Source organism: Myotis lucifugus, unplaced genomic scaffold, assembly GCF_000147115.1.
Source record: "Myotis lucifugus unplaced genomic scaffold, Myoluc2.0 scaffold_92, whole genome shotgun sequence".
Taxonomy (NCBI): Eukaryota; Metazoa; Chordata; class Mammalia; order Chiroptera; family Vespertilionidae; genus Myotis; species Myotis lucifugus.
In genome coordinates this window covers 2,709,481-2,735,289 of record NW_005871140.1, presented here as the reverse complement: position 1 = coordinate 2,735,289, position 25,809 = coordinate 2,709,481, and the positions used below count along the sequence as shown (strand labels likewise).

The 25,809-nt window shown below is 44.9% G+C and overlaps 1 protein-coding gene across 2 annotated transcripts in view; it reads left to right on the top strand.

Annotated features, from left to right (window-relative positions):
• MPPED2 (metallophosphoesterase domain containing 2) overlaps positions 1–25,809 on the top strand; it is a 168,231-nt gene that overhangs the window by 140,054 nt on the left and 2,368 nt on the right. For both annotated transcript variants that reach the window (XM_023756378.1, XM_006091607.3), the window contains exons 5-6: positions 20,465–20,580; positions 23,639–23,752. In XM_023756378.1, coding sequence (XP_023612146.1) covers positions 20,465–20,580; positions 23,639–23,752 — 230 coding nt within the window. The remainder of the gene's footprint in view (positions 1–20,464; positions 20,581–23,638; positions 23,753–25,809) is intronic.

Sequence of the window (25,809 nt, the reverse complement as noted above, 5' to 3'; positions counted from 1 at the left end):
GCTCCAGGATACATACTGTTTACCAAGCATGTTCTGCTGTCAGATGGACAGGCTGGACAGGCCCATCACCTCTGTTTCCCTCAGAATTCCTGCTTTTTGGCCCTGGAGACTCATCCTATATAATAAAAGCCTAATATGCAAATCAACTGAACAAAAGAATGACCGGTCGGTGCGGGGCAGGGCCAGCTAGCAGGTGGCACCAGGCCAGCCAAGGCAGATGCCAGTGGGCAGAGGGAGGGGATGGCCATCAGGGAGCAGCGGCGGTGGAGGGGCTATCAGGGAGTGGGGTTTATCAGCCTGCTGGTCGCCTCCCACAGAGGGAGGCCTAAGGCGTCAGTCAGACATCCCCCAAGAGCTCCTGGACTGCGAGAGGGCGCAGGCTTGGCTGAGGGACACCCCCCTCCAGTGCACAAATTTCCGTGCACCGGGCCTCTAGTTTTGTTAATAAGTCAGAGATTCTCCCAAGAGGTCTGATTTCCTCTGTCTGCCTTCCTTGAATTGCTCTTGATCTCTTGATCTTGATGTGTTGATTCTGAGGTAGCTAGACAAGATGACAGCTGAACCCCCAGCCTATATTTTAATATAGAATCTAGAGGTGTTTTGGATGAGGAAGGGAGGTGGCTCACAGGCCAGGTGGGTAGAGGAAGACTGGTGACTAGGCTCAGTTTAGAAATGAAGGAAGTGTGGTTCCAGAGGCGCCCCAGCTCACGTCACCCAGATAACAAGGCAGGTGTTTGTTCTCCTACAAGAACAGGCCTCATGTAGAAATAGAAAGCAGTCCTTTCACGCACCCTTGCCATTCTAGGATTGGGATGTGATGGAGAAAAGGAACCTTTCAGATCTCACTTAAAAGAAAGTGAGAAAGCAAGGAATCCATCTCTCAATCCCCTTGAGCTTTCAACTCAGGCAAGGTGTGCGATCATTTGCAGAGGTGTGCAATCAGTTTAATAGAATCATAGAAAAGCTTGAATGAACAGGGAAAGGAACATATTAAAACAAACATAAGGTAGTAAAAAGAAAATTCATTCTGAGCTGTGGGTGGGTAACTCGGCGTTTAGGCCCTAGTTTTTATTGCATCCCAATGCTGTGAGCAGAGCAACTCGGAGGTAGGCCTGGTGATGACAATATCCATTAAAGTTAATTTCCTGGTAGAGGCCACTTAAATCTGATTGTTGTTTTAATTTGCTCCACTGCTAATTTCCTTCAGCTTAAATAGAGGAAGCTCTCTGCACCTCCCATGGCCAGCCCAGGCAGGCTCAGAAAAGTGATTTCTACAGGACCTTGACCATCAAGAGATGACCACCATGGCCATGCTCTCCAGGCAGGAGGCAATGTCTTTATTATTCACTGGAACCTAGATATTGCCTGATTTGAAAGATAAAGGTGCTCACTTTAAAAATTGACTAAGTGAGAAATCTCTTTCTGTTACTCAGCAAAGACCCGAATCTACATAGATCATAATGGAGAAAATGTGAGTCCAAGCCATGTCCGGAGTAACTATTGGGGTGAAGGCTAGGATTTCCAAATTACACATACTCATTTTGTGTGTGTGTGGAAAAAGCTAATAGAAACACAGACTAAAGCATCAAGGCAGGAAAGAAAAATCTCCTGATCATAACAACAGATAAAACATTTATGTAATGCCAGGTCCTGTTGGAAGTGTTTTACATACAGAAGTGTGTGAGGTAGGTTTTGCTGTAATCTGCATTTTTACAGATGAGGAAGCTGATGTGCAGAGCTAAGTTAAGCTCACGGCCAGGATTTGAACGAAGGAAGCCTGTCACAGAAGCCAACTCTTTACCACGAAGCCAGTGCTTCTCAAACTCTGGTCCCAGGCACCTCCGGACCTCATTAAAAATGCACATTCCCAGGCCTGCCTGGACCTACTGAACTTTGGAGTGGGCCTGTCCTCTGAAGTTTGAGAACCACTGCACTGCACCATGCTGCCTCTCCAGAATTTGTCCTTGCGTTTCATAAATGTTTATCAGGCGCAAGCACCGTTGGAGATATAGCTGAGACAAAAATGCCTCCCCTCCAGGAGCTTACAGTTTAGAGATTAAGACAGACACTAGAGAAAATTACATAACTTGTGTACCAATCTCTGTTATCTCAGGTTGGCAGGTTATGTGGACAGTTAGTGAAAAAATATATACTGACCATCAGCACTCTACCAACCCCCCAGGGCAGATGAAGGAGTTCAGTCAGTTACCGCAAGAGACACCACTGTTTCTAACTCAAAGGCAGGTTTAGAACCCAGGTCTCTTGATGCCTGACAGTAGTGCCTTTCCGCTGTACTACGCTGAGTGTGCTCTCCCGAGCTCCTTCATCCTGTGTCTTGTCAGGGGAGAAAAAAACAACAAAACAAAGCAAAACATGAAATTTATAGACAGGCTGACCTGAGACCAAATCCCTTCTCTGCCTTTAGGGATTGATCCATTGTGATTTGACATGGGGAGTTTGGTAGAAGCAGAGCCCCAGTTACTTCCAGCTCATGACAACAAGAAAGACTCCACTCTAGAAAGAGATATGATACGAATGATGGGCTGAGTATCTCTGCTCTCGGACTCCAAAGCTGCCTGTTTGTCCCTGTTGTCAAGTTTGGAAAGAGGTGTTTCTCTCTTTCTCCCTGTGCCGTGCTGCTCAGCCAGCATCCTCAGAGGCAGAGTGAAGTTGTCAGGTGTTCTTCCCGATGCAGAGCCACAGTGATTGACTGTCACTGCCACTACTAGTTCAAAGTTTTCTGTTTTAGGGAAAGCCAGCAAAACTCTGACTCCTAGGATTTTCCAGTTGTTGAAAAGTCAGACAGCGCCACTTCCGATACTGTTCATTAAAAGGTATTTGACTAGCAGGAGGCTGTGGCCATTTCACACAGGAGATGGGGGGCGGGGGTCATCAGAGAGTAACAGTGACTGAGGAAGAGTGGGGCATACAAATTCTGGTTCGCTCACTTTCTAAAACCCTGGCACCAACAAGGAAGTAAGCAGAAGTTTGTTATTTGAAGAATTAATAACTCAGAAAGCCTACAGACAAGAGCCTCTTAGAAGCTCACTTGAAAGCTCTAACTCTGATTTAACTGGCAAATGTGACCCGTTCTGCTGGCCCCAGAGGAAGCTGGGCTGTGGATTCCAAGGAGAAGTGGAAACACTGAAAATGTGGGCTCTGGGGGCAGAGTTGGGATCCTAATCAAGTGAGTTAAACACTGTAGACCTGTCCTCATTTGATCATCTATAAAACGGAGAAAATAAGAGTCGTATCTCATAGGGTTGTTGTGAGGCTAAAAGGAGCTAGTGTGTTGAAAGCACCTGGCAGGTGACTGTAAAATTTTTTTAATAATGGTGCGGTAGCAGCAACCAATCGAATCGGGACACTTACTGGGAGCTTCCTAGGTGCCAGGCACTGATCTAAACACTTGCAGGTATTAGTTTATTTAAACATCACTGTTGCCAGATGAAGGTACAGTGTGCTGTACCTGGTACACTCTGCCAACCAGGAAGATTAAAAAAGTATTGTTTTTAAGCAGAACCAGAAACATACCTGTACTTATAATATTATGAAAACAGTGATTTCAGTTTTTGAAAGCTCAGTATCTTTAAGGAAAATTATTGCTCCTGAATGATGAATCAGGATGATCTGTGGATTCAGGTGTTCCCAGCATAGAAGCATGCCCCTGGGGGCATAAACACACACCTATTTGAGAAGTGCGTCCCTGCCTTGTTCATTCATCTCACCTCTGCTGTTCAGGGGCCCTCATAGCTGACTGAGCGGTGATGGGAAAGGGGTCAGGTGAGGGAGGGAGAAGCCCCATGACCTTGTCTCTTCCCTCCCCCCATGTAGTGGGAACTGGGGGCCCCAGAGGAGTCTCCATTTCCTCCCTCCCATCCCCTGCCAATTTCAGACTCACCTTCCACTTCAGCTCCCCAGCAGTGCAACGCCAATGTGATAGGCAGAATAATGCCCCCACCCCTGCAAAGATGACCACATCCTAATCCCCCAAATCTATAAGCCTTACAAAGCAAAATTGCTTTTGCAAATATTTTTATATTAAGGACCTGGAGAGGGGGAGATTATCCTGGATTATCTCAGTGGGCCCAGTGTAATACCAAAGGCCCTTATAAGAGATACACAGCAAGGTCAGAGTGGGAGAACATGGGCCACAGAGCAGAGGTCACAGTCACACAGGCAGCCCCTGGGAGCTGGAAAAGGCAATGAAACGGATTCTCCCCTAGAGCTGCCAAATGGAACCAGCCCTGCCAATACCTTCATTTTAGTCAAATGAGACTGATTTTGGACTTCTGAATTCCAAAACTGTAAGATAATAAATGTATGTTGTTTTAAGCCACTAGGTTTGCAGTAACTTGTTATAGCGACAATAGGAAGCGAATACACCAGGATCAAGTAAGCCTTTCCGCTGAGGTGGGGGTGACTCTTCCTCAGGTCTTTTATGAATAAAAGCCTGTTGTTAGATTTTCTTTCTCTGTTGCAAAAGAGGGAGACTTGTCACTCTTAGAAAGTTTCCAAATCCATCTTCCAAGGACTCCTGGGCTAGGACATGAACATGAAGGAAAAGAAAGCGACCTGCAGCCGGCCTGGGCCTACCTGTTGGGCCGTTTCCTAAAGGGACCTTCAAACCCATTGCTTTCCAGGGTTTTTTGGGCATGGCGGCTAAACAGGGGTCTCTGTGTGACTTGGGAAATCTTTCACCTCCCCTTACCTCAGTGTCCACATTCACAAATACGGTTCATTTTTCCCTTTTCTTCAAAGGGATGCTGTGGGCATTGAATGATTTCATGTATGTAAAGTGCTCAGAGCAGTACCTGGCACATCTTAAGCTCTTATAAATGTTAGCTGTTGTTAATAGGCACTGTGGAAGAAATTGGGACAGGATTCATAGGGGCCTAATATGTTTGGATCGTGTTCAGTTACATCAAGTTAAACATAGTTCTGTCCAGCAAGGCTTCTCAGATTCTTTCCCGTGGTAATGTTCACTTTATACCCCCAAAGTGGAGGGGGAACGCAACAGTATTTCTCAAACTTATCTATAATAATAAAAGGATAATATGCAAATTTACCAAACGGCCGAACAGAGGAACGGCCGTCCAGATGACCTTCTGGACAACCTTCCAGACGAAGCTGGGGCTGCGAGGGCCAAGGCAGCCGGGCTGCGAAGGCCTACTCTTGCATGAATTTCGTGCATCAGGCCTCTAGTTTAACCATAAAACCCTTTGTGATTTCAAACAATCTCAGCAGGTCTGATCTATTGGACCTAGGAGGGGAAATACTTCCCTGGAAAGTTACACCTGGAAGCCTTAGTTCACTTCTGCCCAAGTGGTTAATCTCTACTCCTGGCCCCAGAGCTACCCCTGAGCTGCAGACTGGGGACCAGTGTCACCAGGGCAAGGAGAGTTGTGTTCCTGGCATTCAGAGCTGAAAATCAGCCCTTCTTCCCACTCACAGTCTAGGCAGTGGTGGAGCTCTTAGCACTATCGTGGTCACTGTAGGTTAGTCACATGAATTCGCTTGGCCACTGGAGACTTGCCCAGGAACCTGGCATTGTTTCTGCAACATGACACATGAGTCCCAACCAGGCAACCTAGAAACAGCTTGTTCCATAGTCCACAGTTCAGGGACTAGTGGGTTCAGTTTCCCAGTAATGCTGTTAATTTGTGAGCAGGTAACCTAGACTTATACATCGAAATGGTTATTATACTCCTCGAAGTAAGCCATTTTCAGAGGAATTCTGTGAGTACTTGATAGGATGGAAGTATAACATTCAGTTGTATTTATTCTGGGGCATATGCTTGAAACAAAACAAAACACTATGGTGTCAAAAAATAAAAACCACTATGGTGCCATTACTTTACATAGGCACACCTTGTAGAAACATAGGAAATCTAATTTCGGGGGAATTTCATTTCAAGAAATCAGGCCTGGCTCACATAAAGATACCTTTCAAAATAGAAATATAACATGTTTAGTTAAGCTCAGGCTTTTGGGTTTTGTTTTGAAAGCTATAAAGAAGTAAACTGTAGCCCTCTTTATTTTTAGCAGACACCTCTAGAAAACCTTGAACAATGTTCTATTTATAAAACAAAAGGTCTGTTTTCTTGTAAATGTGTTTAGTCTTTTATTGGAGAAAGAGCAGGACCGGGTATCAGAAAAATGAAATGTTTCTTTTTCCAAATTTCTTGAATTCATCAACCGCTCTTTAAACACCGACAAAACGATTGACCTGGTTTTGTTTTCGACTAACGGGCGATCACCTGGAGGTTGATAAATTGTGCTCAATACTCTGAGTGGATTAGAACCGAATGAGTAACATGCTGGCTGGGGGAGGGGGGGCTAGTGGAGTGGAATTTGAAATGAGAGTACAGTCTGGCTTTTGTAAGAGTTATGCTGTTGAGTGAGAGAGAGCAGACCTAAATAATTCTCCGGTTAAATTACTTCACTATCATGTTATATAGAATATTTATAATTTCATCATCCTTCAAGGTATAGAAAAAATGAAGAAGAAACCGTGGCTGAATAAATTCAATGGCTATAAAAGATTCTAAAGTGAAAAATAAGTGACTCAGTATAACTAGAAAGTAGCATTAGGAGCAGGCAAGGTCCCACCCTTCTATTTTGTCATCCTGATCCTTTATATTGAACTCGGTTTCTAATCTTTATGGTAATAAAATCAGCCCTAACTGGTTTGGCTCAGTGGATAGAGCATCGGCCTGCGGACTGAGGGGTCCCAGGTTCGATTCCGGTCAAGAGCATGTACCTTGGTTGCGGGCACATCCCCAGTAGGAGGTGTATAGGAGGCAGCTGATTGATGTTTCTCTCGCATCGATGTTTCTAGCTCTCTATCCCTCTCCTTTCCTCTCTGTAAAAAAACAATAAAATATATTTAAAAAAATAAAATAAAATCAGATCAGTATTAATTTAGTGCTTATTATGTGCCAAGCCCCATGCTAAGAACTTTATATGGATGATTTTATTTAATTTTCTCAACAATGTATAAGTATCTACTCAACCATGAAGTAGATACCAGGATCATCTCCATTGTACAGATGTGCAAACTGAGACTCAAGAGAGGTCCACCAGGAGGTGTTAGCACCAGTTCAAACATGAGTCTGACTCCAGAGCCTCGCTCTTAAGGACCATTCAGTTTCTATTTGAGCCAACAGTGCACATCTGCTCAGTGCCAGAGGCTCACCGTGGAGTCAGACACTGATTTCCATCTTGCCTTTTTTTAAATAAAAATTCAAGAAAGCTTGGGAATCTGCGGAAAACTCCATCCCACTCCTGACCCAAAGAATAAGCTATTTTGTTCTTCCTCACATTTTTTCCAGTCATTGCTCATCACAGGGAAGGTTAGGTGTGACCTCCTTCAGGTGGCCATCTCGCCTGTATACATTTCCATTTGTACATCCAGTTGTCTGTTTACCTAGCTGTCTCCGGGTCCCCTTTCATTTCCCATCTTCCCTGAATGCAGAACCTGGTATGTAGTGATCATTCAGCAAATGAATAGTGAGTGATGGAAAGAACTGCATGCAGATTATATGTAAATTCAAACACTGTGCTGGGGGCTAGCTTTTCCAAGCAATGTTGTCTTAAAGATTTCTGTGTTGCTACCTAGTCCTCATAATTAGTGCTTGCATAATATACATATTAGTGTATATTCCAATCATAGTAATTTTCTTAATCATTCTCATTTTTATGGAGAGTTTAGGATATTCTTGTTTCTAATATCTTCTCTTAAAAATGACATTGTGTTGAATAACTGCACATAGCATTTTTCCTTGCTTTTGGATTACTTTATTAGGATACTAGTGGCCCGGGTGCACGAAATTCGTGCATGGGGGGGGGGGGTCCCTCAGCCCAGCCTGCACCCTCTCCAATCTGGGACCTCTTGGGGGATGTCTGACTGCCCGCCCCCAACTCCCCCCCCCTCACTGGCCTGCTCGCCCCCAACTGCCACCCCCCACCAGCCTGCTCACCCCCAACTGCCGGCCTGATTACCCCTAACCACCTCTGCCTTGGCCTCGACACTATGGCTTTGTCTGGAAGGATGTCCGGAAGGTCTCCCGGAAGGTCTCCCAGTCTAATTAGCATATTACCCTTTTATTAGTATAGATAATCCGTACTCAGAAATTTCTGAATCATAGTACACACATTTATGCAGTCTGTGATAGCATGTTTTAATATAAATATAACAGAAATCACATATGTAACTTAAAATTTTCTGATAGCCTAATTAAAAAGTAAAAACAAGTAAAATTAATTTCAATAATATATTTTATTTAACCCACTGTCTACAAAACATTATCATTTAAACATGTAATATATATATATAAATCAAGGTATTTTTACATTCTTTTCTTTTTGTAAGAAGCATCCAAAATGACATTTCACATTTACAGTCCATCGCAATTCACACTAAGCTATATTTTGAGTTCTGAGTAGTCACGTATTTGGCAGCAAAGGCCCACGTGATAGTAAAGTATTTTTAAATGGTTTTTGTTGTTTAAAAACCCAACCTTAATCTGTTTTGCCCCATCCTAACCTCCCATCCCATTACTACCTTGGGCACTTACTCTAAACTCTCTTGCTGTTTTTATCATTGTCAATATTTTCTTGACATCTCTTATGTATCAGGCACTGTGTTAGATCTTGGGGACCTGCTGTAAACAAGACATGCCTCACAATCTGTTGGGCAAGATAGACATATTCATAACCCCACTTTTGCCTCAAATGCTTATAGGAAAGAAGGAAATAAGTTAAAACCCACACGCGTGCGCACACAGGCCAGTAATAGTGCAGACAATGATAAATTTCACAAATGACAATTAAACAAAGTGCTGAGGGCATTGGGAAAAGCTTCTTGGGGAGAAGATGAGTTGAGCCTTGAGGGCTGAGTAGAATTTTAATGGGCAGAGAGAGGAGAACAATTTTGACTATCTCGTTATCCCAACCAGATGGCAGGTTGGGATGGTCTCTCATTGTATTCAGATCTCCCTGGAGGCCTTGCCAGAGCCTCGCAGGGGAAGGTGCTCAATAATGTCTGCTGAGCCCAATTAATAATACATGGTTGGCTGGCACACCGTCAGGGAGACACCAGGTCTGTCTGCTTGCTTTAACCTCTGAATTGAAGGGGCAGCTTCAGCTTTTCACTCATTCCTCTGATGGTGTGTACTGCCCGTGCCCCGTCACAGTTCTCTCACTCTGCTAAATGGTCTGGACTGAAACGAGTCGTTTCGAGCCAAAATGGTAGATAAATGGGGCCAACAGTTTAACTTACATCTGACCTACTTGTCACTTATTCCAGTCCTTCTGAGCTTTTCAAATGGCACAAACAGGCAACACGGGCAGCCAGTGACGTGGGAATTAGAAGACACTTTCCCTGTAGTTGCTACTCGCTTACACGCACGTGTTTGTTTGGTGACCTTGCAAGTTTCATAGGAATTGGTACCCTGCTGCAGTTAAGGAAGCAGGAGATCAGAGAGCTTACTTGCTCCAGGTTATGTAGCAAGTAAGTTGGAAGAGCCAGGTGCTGTTCCCTTATTCGAAGCTGGTCCACAGTACCTGAATGCCATCCCATCACTTGTTGCTTCGAGACAGATTCAGCCACTTCTTTGGTGCCCACATTCTAAATCTGAGAAATGAAGAGAAGGCACGCTTTGGTAGGGATACGAAGAAGATAAAATAGAAAACAAAAACCAAAGAGTTGGTGATATTAATATTTATAATAGTAACATCCATAATGATGATGACAATAAGAGTTGGTACCTGATTCTTAGTAGAGGACAACCACTCTGCTCAATGCATTACATATATTATCACATTCGATTCTCACACCCAATCTGTGTGACTGGTATTATCATCCCCACTTTAGAGAAGAGAAATCCGAGATCAGACGGAAAAACTTGCCCAAGGTTACACTGCTGAGCAGATAACGGTCAGAATTTGAACCCAGACCTAATGTTTAACCTTTTACATGGAATCACTGGACTACAAAATTACGTTCATGCCATCTCAGCCGTCAATGACCTTGGGCAAGTTACTGAAATTCCTATTTCTGTATATTACTTTCTCTCAAATGAATACCTTGCCCACCACTTGGGTTTATTGTGAACTGGTAAATGTGAGATTGATTTGTCAAAAGGACTATGCAGTTATGTAATGTTACCCACATTTAAGCTGGAATTCCTCAGTAAAATGAGAGGTGAACCACCACGAGGGTGCCTGGCACACAGCAGGCGCTCAGTAAGTGTGTATTGAATACTTGAATGAACACAAGACCTTTGCTACTGAAGAAGCCCTTCTGTTCCCACTGATGGTGATGAGGAGGGGAAAGAAAAGGCAAGCCCCACATCATCTTCCTGAATAAAAGTGACCCAAATCCACCAATTTCTTCACCCCCAGAAGGAAATTGCTTTGCAGTCAGAGTCTAGTGTAAGCAGATAATGAATTCTCCAGATATCTCCCTCCACGCTCCACTTGCATTTGGCTGAATGGAGATTTACACACTGATTTTTTTCCCTAAATTATATAAAGTCAGTATAGAAAAAGTAGAAAATAGACAAACAGAAAGAAGGGGGAAAAAGTCGTTCTTGATCCTTCTCCCACCCCTAAGATAGCCATTCATTCAGCATGTTGGTCTGTTTCTCTTTCCCTAGCATTTTTTGCAGACTTGAATTCATACTGAAAAGCAAATTGATACTTTGCTTTTCCATTGACCATCCAAGAATACACATATCTGCATGTAAGTTATAAACTCCTCATGAACATTCATTCTTAACTCAGGTCAGCTCAAATCCTTAAGTGTCTGTTCTGTGCCCAGTGCCAGGGACACAGTGGTGAAGCAGACTGAAGTCACTGGGCTTCCAGGCTTCCTTATTATGTTTAATTAATGGCTACCTAGTATTTTATTGTCCACTTATCACTTATTCTCTTTGGATCTATTTTCCAAGTGGCAAACTTTCTTAACAGCATAATCCTCCCCAGCTATATGTCTGGGGCCCTAGAATATGAAATAGTATAAAAGGAAGCCAGCATTAGTGATGTAAAAGTACGTGACAGCACACACACACACACACACACACACACACACACACACACATTCTAAACGAAGTTACACATAATAAAATGTTGTATTATTCTCCATTGGGGAATAGAGATTTCATCTGTCCATCAATTTTTAAGAGTTAGCTTTGTAAAGACAAAATCTAGCTAATCCTGAACTCACCTCTCTCTCTCTCTCTCTCTCTCTCTCTCTCTCTCTCTCTCTCTCTCCTCTTTTGGGAAATCTAAGTTAGAAAAACACTCTCTACCTGCTACGTTTCTGTGACATGTCTCCGGGGCGGGGAAGGGGGGTGAGGCAGCTGCAGGTGCTCTCTGCCGAGTTGCCTGAGTACTTGGCAACCTTCCCACCTCCTCCACTGTCCTCTTTGTCCTGTGCTTCGGAGCCAGCCAGGTGTGTGACACACGCTGCCCTCCAGGCTCCATCTCTTACTAGGATGTGGTTTTGTGTTCTGTGGTCCTGGTTTCAGTTGAAGAGCCTTATGAACGTGTGTGCATGAGGAAATGAGAGAGAAGTCCTGCCAAATATGCCACTTGTCAGCTCCTGGCCTGGGGGACAGTCTGTACTTGGAATTGCTGGATGAATTCTCAGGTCATTCAGATGTTCCCCAAGTTACTCTGAAATGAGGTTACTTGGAAGTAAAGGCCAGAGTTTAAAGACGTCTGTCCAGGGCAACTTTACCTATGACGTGGTGAGCTGTGGGTTTATCCTGGGAACTTAGTTCAACTCAAATACCACCCCGAGCCCATCCTCACTGGGCTTTCAACCCAGGAACCGCACACTTCGTGAAGATAAGGACTCAGACTTAGCATCCGTGTCTACCTTAGTGCCTAGCGCATCCTAGACCTTCAGAACCCTTAGCTGAGAAAATGAATGCTGTATACCCATGCAAAGGAATCCTATTCATTCATAAAAAGGAATGAATTTCGAGCATAGCCATGCAGCAGCCTGGGTGAGCCTTGAACACATTATGCTAGGGGAAAATGAGCCAGACACCAAAGAACAAATGTTGCATGGTTCCACTTAGATGAGGTGCCCAGCATGGTCACAGTGATAGAGACAGAATGTAGGATGCTGGTTGCCGGGGGCTGTGGGCAGAGCGTGATGAGGAGCTACTGTTTAATGGGCACAGAGCTTCTGTTTGGGATGGTGGGGATGGTTGCACAATGTTGTGAGTGTACTTAATGCCACTGAATTATACATTTAAAAATGGTTAGAATGTTAAGTTTTATGTTATCTATATTAGACCATGGTAAAAAATGATTGCAGACACAAAGGGAAACGGTGAATGCTGCTCTTCTGTTTCTGCTTCTCGCCATCCACTGAGCCTCCTCTTTTCTGTGAAACCCGGATGATGGGTGCTGTGATGTGCTGTTTGAGGAATTCTCCCAGCTGGGGCTTAGATGTCACTATACTTCCCATTCGGGAGCTGCTGCGCCAGAGCCCACCCTCTGGCCGGGCACCCTGGCACCGGTCCCCTGGGTTCCTCAGCCACAAAACAGAGAGACACATCCGGAAGCACCAAGGCATGTGCGACACCGGCTTCACCTGCCCGCCCAGGCAGAAGTCCTGCGTGTCTGTCCCCTGCCCTGCCGTGTAATGGATGGGCACCGTCTCCCTCCCATCCCTGTGGGAAGGAAATGGACTGAAAACCTTCCTCTTCCTGCTATGAACTTGTTTATAAGATTAAAGGCAGGTATGCTTGGGAGGGCTGGGCGGGCGCTGTGATTTTTAATAATTCAGGGCACACCAAGTTCAAAAACAGGTCATAGTGATTTTCCCCGTTGGTTCCTGAGGCAAACTCTGCTGACATCATCTCCTTTCCAGGAGAGGGAAGACGGAAGGAAAATGGGCAGCAGAGGCTTAATTCTGACACTTGTTCCTTATTAGTCACACAAAGGGGACCCCGTCGGCATGTTTGTAAAGGCCGGAGTGCGGGCCGCCTCGGTTTATGAAGCCCCCGCTCAGGGCTCATGGGCCTCAGGTGACTATCTCGGGTATGATTACTCCTGTCCTGTCCCGTCATGCAGACCACATTACTCACCCAGGCCTGCCCTTTATCAAAACAGTATCTCTTTTCATCCCAAGGCCCTCGTAACAAAGACCAAGTTACAGAGTCAGAGCGAAGAGAAGCCGGCACTGCCTTTGGTGGCCGCTGAGCCTCCGAGGTTTGGGCCAGGCAGCTGCACAGGAGCGTAAATCTCACCCTGAAGTTAAGTTCTCTCTCTCTCTCTCTCTCTCTCTCTCTCTCTCTCTCTCTCTCTCTCGCTTTGTTGCTGCACAAGGTGCAAAGTCCCTCCGTGGGCTATGCAAGGCATCTATCCAGTTGTGTGGGAAAGTAAGTAACTTCCAGGCTGCCGAGTGGAGGGACCTGGGGTGGGGAAGGCTGGCTCTCCAGAGCAAGCAGAGGAAAGAAGCGTGGCGGGGGAGCGGGCCAGGTGTCTGCCTTTCGTCGGATATTCAGGACGACACATCTGGTGCCGGGGAAGCTGCGCTTTCTAACGGATGGGAGGCTGTGCAGCCAGGGGAGGGCTGAGCTGTCAGGTGAGCTAGAGATCAAGAATTATCATGACAGCCCCATGGCATGTGAGAGGCGCTGTGAAGTGCGGAGTGATTCTAACCAGCGGTGGTTAAATTAGCTCCTCTTGGACCTGGTGTGTTGTGCCCGCAGAGATGGGCCGGCTGATGGCACAGCAGCTGGGAATGCCAGACATGGAGAAGTTATCTGAAACGCCACCATTTAGAAAAGAAAGTATACATGGGGACTAACCGGCTCCCAGATCCTGGGTTTCGTTTAGTGGAGGTGCCAGGCGGCGGTGATGTCATTAATAAGCGGCGTGTCAGTTCCTCCAGGGAACCTCTCTGACCCCTCTATTATAAATATTCCAAGGACCCGAAGTAACCTTCTTCCTTGAACTTCCCCCATTTAAGATCCTGTCAAAATCTAACCACCTGTACTAGCAGCTAAGCAGCCTTGACTAACCGTTTTGCCCTGTGCTCGCACATTCCACGGGATTGTCTATGCAAGACTGAGCCAGGCAGCGAGCGAGGGAGTGCCTTTCTGAAAAACTTCCACTCAGAAGTGAACTGAGGAAGTGCCGTTTAATAAGTAATCAGCCGGAGGAAATCAGGCTCTATCTAGCCATCTAGTAATGCTTGCCCTATTCATTGGGGACTTTTCAAAAAGTCTGGAGCTGGACTGTCTCTGATTTGATGAGCCATAGCTTGGGAAATTGTAGAGAGAAAAAGCAACGTGAGCAACTCGTGTGTGTATGCGTGTGTGCGTGTATATGTGTGTACCTGCAATCATACCGCTAATATATATCGTATGCAAATTAAAAGCTGCACATTAGTGCTTTGTGCCAATACTCTGCCAAGAGTTTTACATTAAAGTGTCTCACTTTATCCACATAGGCAGATAGTCTGCTCCTATTTGAAAGATGAGTGAGCGAGGTTCAGAGAAGCCAGTAAGTAGCACATGTGGGACTTGAACATGGGTCTTTGGACTCCATGATCCATGCTCAGACCCACTGTCTCCAAAACAAGAATGGCTCACTTTTACAGATTCCTCTGAATCTCATACCTGTAAGTGATATGCTCAGAACACCAGCTCTTAGGTCTGGTAGGTGAGCCCTTGCATCTTCTCCTTCACAGCTGCCAGGCAGAATTCCAGTGGAGCCCCCTGGGGCTTTCCAAGTCCTCATCTCTGCTGGAGGCACCCGGGAGGCTGTCTGAGCAAGAGTCCCAGGTCTCTGCACTATAGCCTGCCCTGGACCCCTCTGTCCCTGGAGAAATGGTTGGCACTGATAACACCAGGGCTGAACCCGAGCAGCCCACCTGAGCTGAGCGACTGCTCGCTTTCCTGGAGTGTGCCCAGCCCCCACTGAAGTTGGCGGGGGAGTAAACAGCCATTCACCTGTCCAAGCCTAGGATTTATGGTCCGGCACCTCCCTGCTGCCCACAGCACTGTGTACTGCAAACACAGATGACCTTTGCTGTGATTTCATCTCCACCTGCTTCCTCCCAGAAAACCTGTTTTGTATTGACATTGTTGGAAACAAGTTCTGCCTCGGCGAACTCCCTCAGCGCCTGCTCCTGACTTTCAGCCGGGAGAGGCCAAGTGCCTCTAATTCTGAGAGCAAGAGGGAGGGCACCTTGAAAGCACCCCTGGCTTCCATCCATCCGACTCTTCCGTCCAATAGCTTCAGGCAGCTGCAGAGTTTCCCTTTCTTCCAGGGTTTTCTCATCCTTCTCTATGAGGGGGTAGGTTGTGAGCTCCGATTGGCCCACTGGCAAAAGGGCGCTTTGTGGGACATTTTCTTACAAGTTGATTCCCATGTGGTATTTGTTAGTCACTGCTAATTATTAAGTCATTGGCTGAGGCAACAGACATTGTTCCCTTGGATTCCTCCCTCCTCCTTCTCCCCTGACCCCATTGCTACAGAACAAAATCCACTGTGAGGCGCTGGAGGTTGACTGCGATGCGACTGCAGCACATGTTTGCCAGCGAACACCCGATGGGCTCACTGCTGGGGTGTCATGGGTGGAAACTCAACTGCATAAAGCATCCTTCCTTGATGCTGACACATTCTGTCTCTACTCTGGGTAGTTTTGTAGTTAATTCTCCCACACTGGACTCAGTCCCATACAGGCAATTTAGATAATTCATTGAAAGCGATTCACAGCATTTACTCGGAACATTGATGGTCTGCACAGAATTCTAGACTGTTAGGATTTGGGTTCCTAGGAAGAACATGAAGGGCCAGGCTTTCCCAGGCGTGCTCAGAGGTGTCGGTCAGAAGGAGGGGCTGAGTGAGCCAGCAGGTCCAGAGCTTCTTCCTAGTCCCGCGGCAAGAGCGCCCCTGCTGGTACCCGCTTTGGGTACAGGCTTCTGCAAAGGATGTCTGCAATTCTAAAAGCAATCCTGAAAACCAGTAATCAAACCCACCCACTCATTCATGTCTCAGAAGAGGAAACGGGCCCACAGGGGATCCTTCTCTTATTTAAGGTCCACGTGAGTTAGTGAATTGACGTCAGAATGAGAATTAGCACACGGGTCTCCCCACTTCTGTATGCCCATTTATTGCGCCAGGCTGGGATAACTCTGGAACCCATCCCTGGTCTGCTCTTCCCATTGCCTGGCCACTGTCTTGTGAAAAAGGCCTTACCTGAAGGATCTATCTCGAGCAAGGGTGGGGAATGTCCGGCCCAGCGGCTGTATATTTGCTAAAGCGTTAGGGTGAATTACTTAAACATTTGACCAAATATAGCAGCCTAATTTTTAAGTCGATAATTTTGTATGGCCCTTAAATGATGTTATAAGTATCCAAATGGCCCTTAGCAGTAAAAAGGTTCCCCACCCCTGACCTAGAGGAACAAAAAAAAATCCCAGAAAAGCCATAGCAACATTGCTGAAGTCACACTTTGTTTTACGATGCCAGGCACCTTCCGGGATTGTACAGTGCACAGCCTGAGAGACTGTATGGAGCAGCCCTGTTTTTACTTTACGTGAGTGATATCCTAACTGGAATTGAGCTACACGGTTTTATTTCAGCATTGTGCAAGGAAAAAGCACAGGCTTTTGAGCTAGCAGATCTGGGTTTAAATCTGAGCTTGCAAGTTACATGACATTACTAATCGTCAGCTTTTTTTTTCCCATCTAAAAATAAAGCTGATAATACCTAGCTCAAGGATTGTCGTGAGAAATCAAATTTAATAGTCTGTGCACAACCCCTATGGAAAGCGTATCAGGGCCTTGATAAATGTTCCCTTTCCTACAACTTAACTCTCTGTTGCTCTCATACACATATAAGGTTTGAGTCCAAATAAAAGCCAGGCATTTCTGAAGTGTCCCCTTAACTCGGGAACTTCTGGATTTTGTCACAAGCTTAACATTCGCCAAATGAAATGTGGGGCGTCTGTAGACCACGGGCCTGTCTTAATCTTTGGCAGTGCCGTTGTAAAACTGAGCCTTTCCTGGGGGAATAGGCCTGTGGGTTTCTAAGAAGAAAATTCTGTGCGAGAAAACGGGAAAGACTGAAAAAATGAAGTCCTGTTTCTTTGAGGCTGGAAGCCCCTGGGATGTCGTGGGGGTTGGAGGCTGCCCGCAGTCAGACCCTGGCAGCGAAGTCAGAGCCCCTCATTGTACCAGCGACTTGGGTGTGCTTGGGGCTCTTTCAAGCCCTTCTTTATTTGCCATTCAGGCAGGAACCATAGACCCAGGCGCTTGTTTTCAAAATCTAGGAAAACAGATGTTTTTGCTTATTTTTCTCTCTCATGGGCCAAAATGCTCACTGGAGTTTTCCTTGGGTTCTGAACTTGCCTTTTTTCTTTTTACTTTTAAGACAAATCTTGGAAAAGGGTCATTGTAAAATGCAGGGGAAGGATGGGCATCTCAAACTGGGAAAGCTCTGTTTTAGGCCCTAATAAAAATGTGTCAGATTCTGAAGGCAGGGAGGCCTAGAAGACAAGAGAGAACAGGACGGACTACTCGAGCTCTGGAAGGATCTACCTGGCATCGTCCACATGCCTGTGATGCCCAGTGCCTCCCTGGCAGACTGGGTAAGAAAGCCAGCACTGCCTTCTCCTCTGAGGAAACCGTCTGCATTGTATCTAACTGAGCGAGACCGTGTGCCGGTGGAAGGGCTGCCTTGATTAAACGTATGCTGGGTTGCACGTGAGGCCAGGGCCACTCACAGTCCCTGAACTGTATAGCCAGCTCAGACATTTTAGATACTGCATTCGTTTTCTATTGTTGCTGTAACACATCACCACAAATGTAGTGGCTTAAACCAACACATATTTATTACTTTACCATCTGTAGGTCAGAGGTCTGACAGGGTCTCGCTAGGCTGAAATCTAGGTGTCAGCAGGGTTGTGTTCCTTTCTGGAGGCTCCGTGGGAGAATTCCTTTTCTTTTCCAGCTCCTAGAGGCTGCCCACATTCCTTGGCTGGTGCTCCTCTCCCTCCAGCCTCAAAGCCGGCAACAGCAGGTTGAGTCCTTCTTACCTGCATCACTCAATCTCCTCCTGTTTCCCTCTTCCACTTTCAGGGAACCTTGTGGCTACACCAGGCCTCCTAGTAACCCAGGATAATCGCCCTCACTTAGGGTCAGCTGATTAGCTCTTGAACTCCATGGCAACCTTCATTCCCCTTTGCCATGTAAGGTAGCATATTTTCAGGTTCCAAGAATTGGAGCGTAAACATCTTGGGGGTGGGGAGAGATCATTGCCTATTGTAGGCACATAGGTCATTTCTACATTAAATGAAATACATATTAGGACTCTTTTGGATGCAAGAAGCAGGATCTAACTCAAGCTGATTTAAAAAAAGGGGGGGGCGGGGTTCTGGCTTATGCACTTTGGAGTAACATGTGACTGGCGATTGGCGATTGGCTTCAGGCGCAGCTGGATCCCCATGTCCAGCAGAGTCATCAAGGCGTTCTGTTACTTGGCTTTCTTTGCGGTGGTTTGGTTTTCAAGCCCAGGTTATCTGTGTGGTGGCTAAGACAGTTCCCAGGCAATTCGGATGCCGTTACCAAAAGAAAGAGGAAAGAGCTGAACAGGAAAAACCATTGGTGTCCACTCCACCATCTTACTGCTGTCCATTTCACCATCTTATTGCTGGATTTCAGAACCATGCCATAGATATATTATTCCAGTTAAGAGTACATTTAGCTTCAAGCAAGAAAACACTCAACTTTGAAAGAGTACAGAAGAGTGCAGAGCCAGAAAGTTGTAAGTTAATTCAGGTAGTATATAAGGAGGAATTGCATGGTGGTTAAGAGTATGGGTTTTGGAACTAGTCTGCTTGGGTTTATGTCCAATCTGTTGGTTGTGTTTACTTGAAATCTCTGGGCCTCAGTTTTCTCATCTGTAAAATGGGGTTAATCATAGTACCCACATCAAGAGCTTGTTAAATAAAGTCCTTAGAATAGTACCTTGACATAAACATTCAATAAATAGTAGCTTTAATAACTATTATTCTAATTATTGTTATTGTATTACTATTGTTATCACAAGTAAACTTCCTGAGGATGGCTTAGGAACTTGGAAAGCAATTAGGAACCAAGTCAGATACTTAACTTAGTTTCTCTTTTTCTCACTGGGGCTACACAGTCTCTTATCTCTGGAACTTTCTCAAACCTCCTCAGGGGACTGAGATTCTCACCTGTTACGTGGACTCTCACATGGCTTTTAGTTTCCTTGACTACGCTTGTCCACCACCAAATAAATGGTGGGTCAGCGTTTCTGAGTTCAGAGTCTTGAGAGAATCTGATTGATCTGGGCCGAGACTGGCTTTGAATAAGAATGCACCTTGTGTTATTAGCTGTGACTGCCCAGGTGACTTTGTACACAGGGTTACCTCTTTCAGTAGGCATGCAAGAGGCAGCTTAAGTTGAAGGAGAAAAGGCTAAACTAGAAAATTGGCCAACTTGTCTTTTATATGTACACTGTAGCAAATTGGAATTTTCCTACAGAACAAAAGAATCCGTTTCAAAAACTAATGGTTATAGCTAGATGTTTGGGAATAGGACAGCATTGGGAACTGCTTTGTTCTGATGTCATTTAGCCTGTGGTATTTGTAGAGAAAAATTGGTCATTCTCCTGTTATGATAAATGGTAGAGACATTTTCAGCTCCAGTTAGAAATGCTCATTGGATGGATAAAAATACACCCCCCCCCCTCTAGCATTGATCCCAAAACCTCATTTCTAGAGCACAAGTTCCTGGGGGGAGGGGGGGCTGCTCATACTCACTGTCAGGAGAGTAGATTCCAGAGTGACCAGGGATGTCCCCAAAAACCTTCCCTTTGTTATCAGGAAGAAAATTCCACATTGGCCTTTTGTTCACTGCGTCCCTTCTCACCTCTCAGAGCCCCCATGTTTTTCCCAGCATTCTCAGTCCAAGGTGTTCCCCACATACAGCAGTTTCTGCCTTCAGAGCACTTGTCCTTCTCTCCAAGGACTTCAGTGAGCATCTTTCTGGGGAAGTAGTTCCACAGTGATGGGGAAAAGAGGTACTGACGGATGGAATTTCTTAGCTCTGAGGCATTACAGGAAGGGTGGAAATGCTTCGGATCTGGGCAGAGCATCTTAGGAAGCTCTGAGGTTTGGGGGGAGACAAAGCATTGTTAAGATTTTGATAGAAGTCTGCTGGGAAAGTCTCCACTGCAAAGGCGAGTGTGCCCGTTTCTAGTTGAACAATTCGCAGGCTCCACACTGGCTCTCAGATGGATTGGTTTTGAAGCAGACAACAAAAAAGCATCCCGCTGCCAGGGCCAACCATCAAAAAGAGAAAAGAGAGCCATGCAAACCGTGGGGGAATGTTCGAGAGAGAAATATTGCCGGGCAGAAACGAGGCTCTGCTGGCCTGATACCATGTGCATTATCTCCCCAAAGGACCCCGTGGTTTAATGGATGGGGCTTTAACCTACCCAGAGGTCAGTCTCTGCTGGACAAATGGAACCTCATCCCCGAGGGCATCGACATTCTCATGACACATGGACCTCCTCTAGGTAAGTGAAGGGATGGTTTTCCTTTTGTCGTAGGAGACACCTTTTCCCCCCAAGCATAATGAATAAATGTTTCAGGGCCATAATAATGTTTCTTAAAAAAAAAAAGTGAATACAAAAAGAAAAGTGTGGATGTCTTTAAAGAAACCCAGGATGATAATTAAACTCAGCAGTTCTGCTGGGCTTATAGGTGTTCTTGAAATTAAATTTTTTGAATTAGTCAAGTCAGGGAGAATCAAATGAGTATGGAGCGCCACAGTCTTTTGAGCTTGATAATTTAAGAACTGTATTCACTTTGGAGTAAGGGGATGGGGAATGGAAGGAAGACAGGGACTTTCCAACCACAGGGCTTTTGCATGGTAGTGAAATGAAGGAAACTTTTGTTTAAAGGAGCTCTTTTTTTTTTCCATATCATAGTATAACCTGGGAAATATTTAAAGTTTGCCATTGCGCTGATTATGTGAGAAAAGGATCCTTTCATTGTTTCTTTTAGCTAAGGTGTTAAATAAGGACTTCCGTTGAATTTTACTTAAGGATACTCATCCTAGATGGAGTTTGCATCCAGGTGTAGATTGCCAGGGTGCTTCCAGACCACCTTTAGTTACCCAGATTATAGGTCAAAAGGTGATCATTTGACTTATGTAATAACCCTCTAGTTATTCATGAGCTTGTGAGTGATTTGGCTTAGCCACACAGATTTTCCAAACATGACTACCACCTTGACCCCCCCATCTACTCAGGATCCTCCCTTGTAAAACTAAGCTGTGCTCCAGAAATTCAGGTGCTTCCCTTTTAGTAGGATAATTTTCTAAGTTGTGGTAAAAAAAAAACCAACCAAACAAACAAACAAACACATACCCTCTTAACAAATGTGTAGGTGTACTAGAAAAGTTTTCTCGATCACATTGATTTGGAAAGAGGAGGATGGGAAACACTTACTACAGAAATAAGTGATTTTACCAACTTTTTCCCTGTGGTTTGGGGTTGTTACCCATGTCACTTTCTTCCTCTATGAGCCCCCAAAATAAAAGTCTAAGAGTCATCCCCTAATAGAAATTTAATCTTTGTGGATATTTTCACCTCCGAGCCGCCGAGTGCTGCTTTCCCGCCATTACAGTGTTCTGTGTGTCACAAAGACACGGCGGAAGGGCAAACCAGGCCATGAGCTGGTGGCACATTTTAATGCTGGAAAAGCAAGAGAAGGGCGCCCGGTCTGTTGCAGATGAGAGACCGTAGATTTGTACACTTCTGACGTTTTCAATGCTTCAGAACCACCACTCCCATGCTTTTTCCCTCCTCCGTATTACCCCATCCCATGGTTTAAAAGATTTTACTTATGCACAATCTTTATCAAGTCATAATTAATTCATTTTCGTATTTTGCAACAGTAGAGACTAACTACAGCATTAAGTTGCTAGTGAAATATTCTGAGTTACCCAGTGAGATCCTCCAGCGATGGCATCCCAGCCAACTTGGTGCTTTCCCCAAGCAGCCTGGTTGGGTGCAGCCATGATTCCCCATTGGCTGTTTACTGTGCAGGACTTGGGCATCCTCAGCATAGAAACATTTACATGCCTGAAGGATTATTCGGAATATAACTGTGGACAGATGGAGCGATCCACAGGCTTCACCAAGTCATTAATTTTGGTACAAAAGTAAGTGGTAATAACAGTGAGTCTGAATTCTAGCCTCCTAAGAATTCAGATGTCCTTAAAAGGGAGGCTACCATCTCTCTCTTTATAGTAAAAATGAAGTGTCCAGAGAGCGGCTGTGCGTAGAGTCGAGTAAGCTCTGGAGTTCCAAAATAAAAGTATAGTGATTGGGATTCTTATGCAAATGCTGGATAGGGAGGTGGGAGTGGGCGTTGAGGGTTGACCTTGAAATTTCCCCTCCTGGGAAGGGAAGCCACCACAACAAAGGACTTTACTATTATGTTGTAAGCAAGATGTTTTCTCTGGATATTGTATGTGAAATGAGATATTTACCCCCTTCAAGAAAAACACATCCACGAAGGAATAGGGAATATGCCAATTGCTGTGAACTAAGGACTTTTCCCTCTAATTAACAAAATTTAAAACCCATGGTTGGATTTTTATGGGGCCCCCACTTTTATCTGATGTTCTTTCCAGACTCTCTGGCCATTGCCCACACTCCAAGGAACATGTCTTTACAGAGATGCTAAATCTTCATTTCCCCAGTCTCGCCAAAGTGGGATAAACTTGTCTGTCCCTTTGTGCTGGATCATTTCTAAATAATAGAAACCACCTAATGGAGGTGTGGAATGGATTCCCACTGATTATGATTTAGCCTTTCATCCCACCTGCCTTCTTGATGCCCCCTCCTGTTAAGGCATGTGGATCATAATCATTCAAATAGCTGACTTTTGCTATAATTGATGTCAGTTTTTATGGATTTTCTGCATTAAGTGTAGAACTAAGTGGCTTTTACATAAAGATAGTCAATTAGCCCTGGCTCCCTGCATGCCACCACAAGGTCACCATTGTTGCCTATCATTAGAGAGGAGGCTGGAGGAGGAACTTGGCATTCCCAAGTTTTGGTCATCAGGAACCTCGAAGGGTTAAGAGTTGATGTATCTAAAGAGAGCTAGGTATCTTGTGGCCAGTTTGCTGGCAGTGCCTCACACATTGTCTCCTCTGAATTACCTTGGAAGTAAACTGCTAACGTATAATAAAAAAGGAAAGGTACTGAATTGGGAGAGAAAGAGATATTATGGGGCTGCCAGGAATAAGTGTCATTGAGCTCATGAAGAAGATTTGAAACCCATGGCTGAATAAATCAAATCCCTCACAGGAAAAAAAAAAAGTTAATTAACAGGAAGGAAAAAAAAAAGGAAACCAAAAAAAAATTTTTTTTTTCCAAGAACCTAAAGAAGACAAAGTGACGAGTGAAAAGTTCTTAAAAGCCATTGTGAGCTTTAATGGAGAGGCTAGGATTACAGATAATGTAATAAACCTTCTGTGAGTTATGGCTTCCTGAAAGTCTAAATGAAGCCTTACCTGAAGAAAGAAAATTAAGAGTATTGATTGCATTTTGCCCTTAGGTTTTCGAGACTGGGTTCCAAAGGAGCTTCAGAGAGTGGGCTGCGTGGAGCTCTTAAACACAGTGCAGAGGCGAGTCCGACCCAAACTCCACGTGTTTGGTGGAATTCATGAAGGTAAGACCAGAAGAAAGGAGTTCATGACATATTATGTCATTACTCATGATCTCCTTCCACAGTGGGGACCTTGGCTGCTCTGGGAGTAACTGGAGCAGTGGTTTTCAAACTCTTTCTACCAGCGGAACCCTCTCATCACATAAAATGTTAGGAGGAACACCTGCACATAAGCTGATAAATATTTTATATGGAGCTGCTCTATTTTAAACAGAGTAGAGAGAAGGAACCAGGTCTGGCCCACCTTATAGAAAACCCAGACTTCCCCTAAACAACTTCTGGAGTTTCGGGGCTCTGATGATGAATTTTTGATAACCACTGAGTAGAACAGCCGTGAAGTAATAAAAGACAGCCTTTCTCTTCAAGGTTGTTAGACTAAATAACTCCCAAGGCCTCTTCCTACTTTTAAATACTGTGTTTCATAGCAACTCAGGAAAACAAGACAGTCTTCAAAAACTAACCAGCATGACTCAGTGTTGAGCATGGACCTATGAACCAGGAGGTCATGGTTCAATTCCTGGTCAAGGCACATGCCTGGGTTGTGGGCTTGATCCCCTGTCGGGGGCATGCAAGAGGCAGCCAATCAATGATTCTCTCTCATCACTGATGTTTCTATTTCTCACCCTCTCCCTTCCTCTCTGAAATACACACACACACTAACTTTGGACATGCAGAGAGAGCTGTATAACAGAAGTGGCAGGAACCAGTACATTTGCAAATAGACATTTTCTTGCTAAGAAAACCATTTCAGACTTCTCAGAAATCGTTAGCACTATTAGCTCCGGCTGAGGTTAAACAGAATAATTAAATCTCCCCTAAATGGGAACTGGTCCAGTTGCCATTTTCTGCCTTTCCGAGTAAGCTAGAGTCACGTTCACAGAACCTGAAAGTCTTCCAAGGACCTTCAGAGTTCTAGGTTTTGTCTGTCCTCCATTTTGCAAACCAGTGGGAACTGAGCCCTCTTTCGTGGGCCTTCAATTTTCTGGCCCTGCTGGTCTCTCCCAGTTACACACGTCTGTGTGCAGTGGGTATGTGTACTTAGGCAACCACCATATTCTCTCCATCTCCTGTGTATAGCTATTCTCTAAAGTTATTCAGAAATCTGCATTTGAGGTGTTTAGGTCTGTGTACCCGATGAAGCAAAAAAAAAAAAAAAACACAAAACACCCACAAACATGTTTGCTTTTCAAAGCCCACAAATCCAGTGGCTTCCTGGTTTAGGCAGGTAATACAGAGCATATTGGAAATCATCCTACTGAGGCCAGAAACAGTAAGCGAGCTCCAAGGATAGGCCCCAGCTGAGTGGATGGAAAGCAGGGGTGCAGCTCCCCAAGGGTGGGTGTCACCCTGCGCTGACCGAGCTGTGTTCCCTGAAAAGTAGCACACCTCTCTAAGGCTTGATGCATGATATGGGGGCGGGGGAATGGGAGCTCATGTCTAAACAGCATTTCTAGGGGCAATGATCAGGTTGGAATTCCTGCAGCATGCCTATGGGTTTGCATTTCATCTTTTTTTTTAATCATTTATTAGCTTTAAACTAGCCAGACAATTGAGGAATTCCACTGAAGTCCCAAAATAATAACCTTGCTTAAAAAGGAAGAGATCATATTCAAATAAACTTGTCTCGATTTTATTCGCTTAAGACAGCTGAAGAGGGCAGAGAGAGGGCAAATACCAGCCTCCTGATGGAGAGAGATAACAAGACTTTCTGACCCCAGAACTAAACAGTGCACAGTTTAAATGCCTCTTTTCTTTTCTTAAGAGAGTTTTCCATTGACCCTCATTAAGCTCTCCACAGGCTTACTTGGAGAAATTGTAGCAATTTGGAAGGGGGAGAAAAAAAACCCTTTTCAGTTATTTCTGTAAGTCCTGGTCATTTTATTTTTTCATAGGCATATTTTTTAGTGCTGTGGAGCCTGATACCAACATAGAGTTACAAACTTCATTGCAGAGGCTCTAAGCCAGTGGTTCTCAACCTTGGCTTCACCTGGGAATCACCTGGGAATCTTTTTAAAATCCTGATTTCTGGGCCTCCTACTCCGGAAATTCTGTTTCTTTGT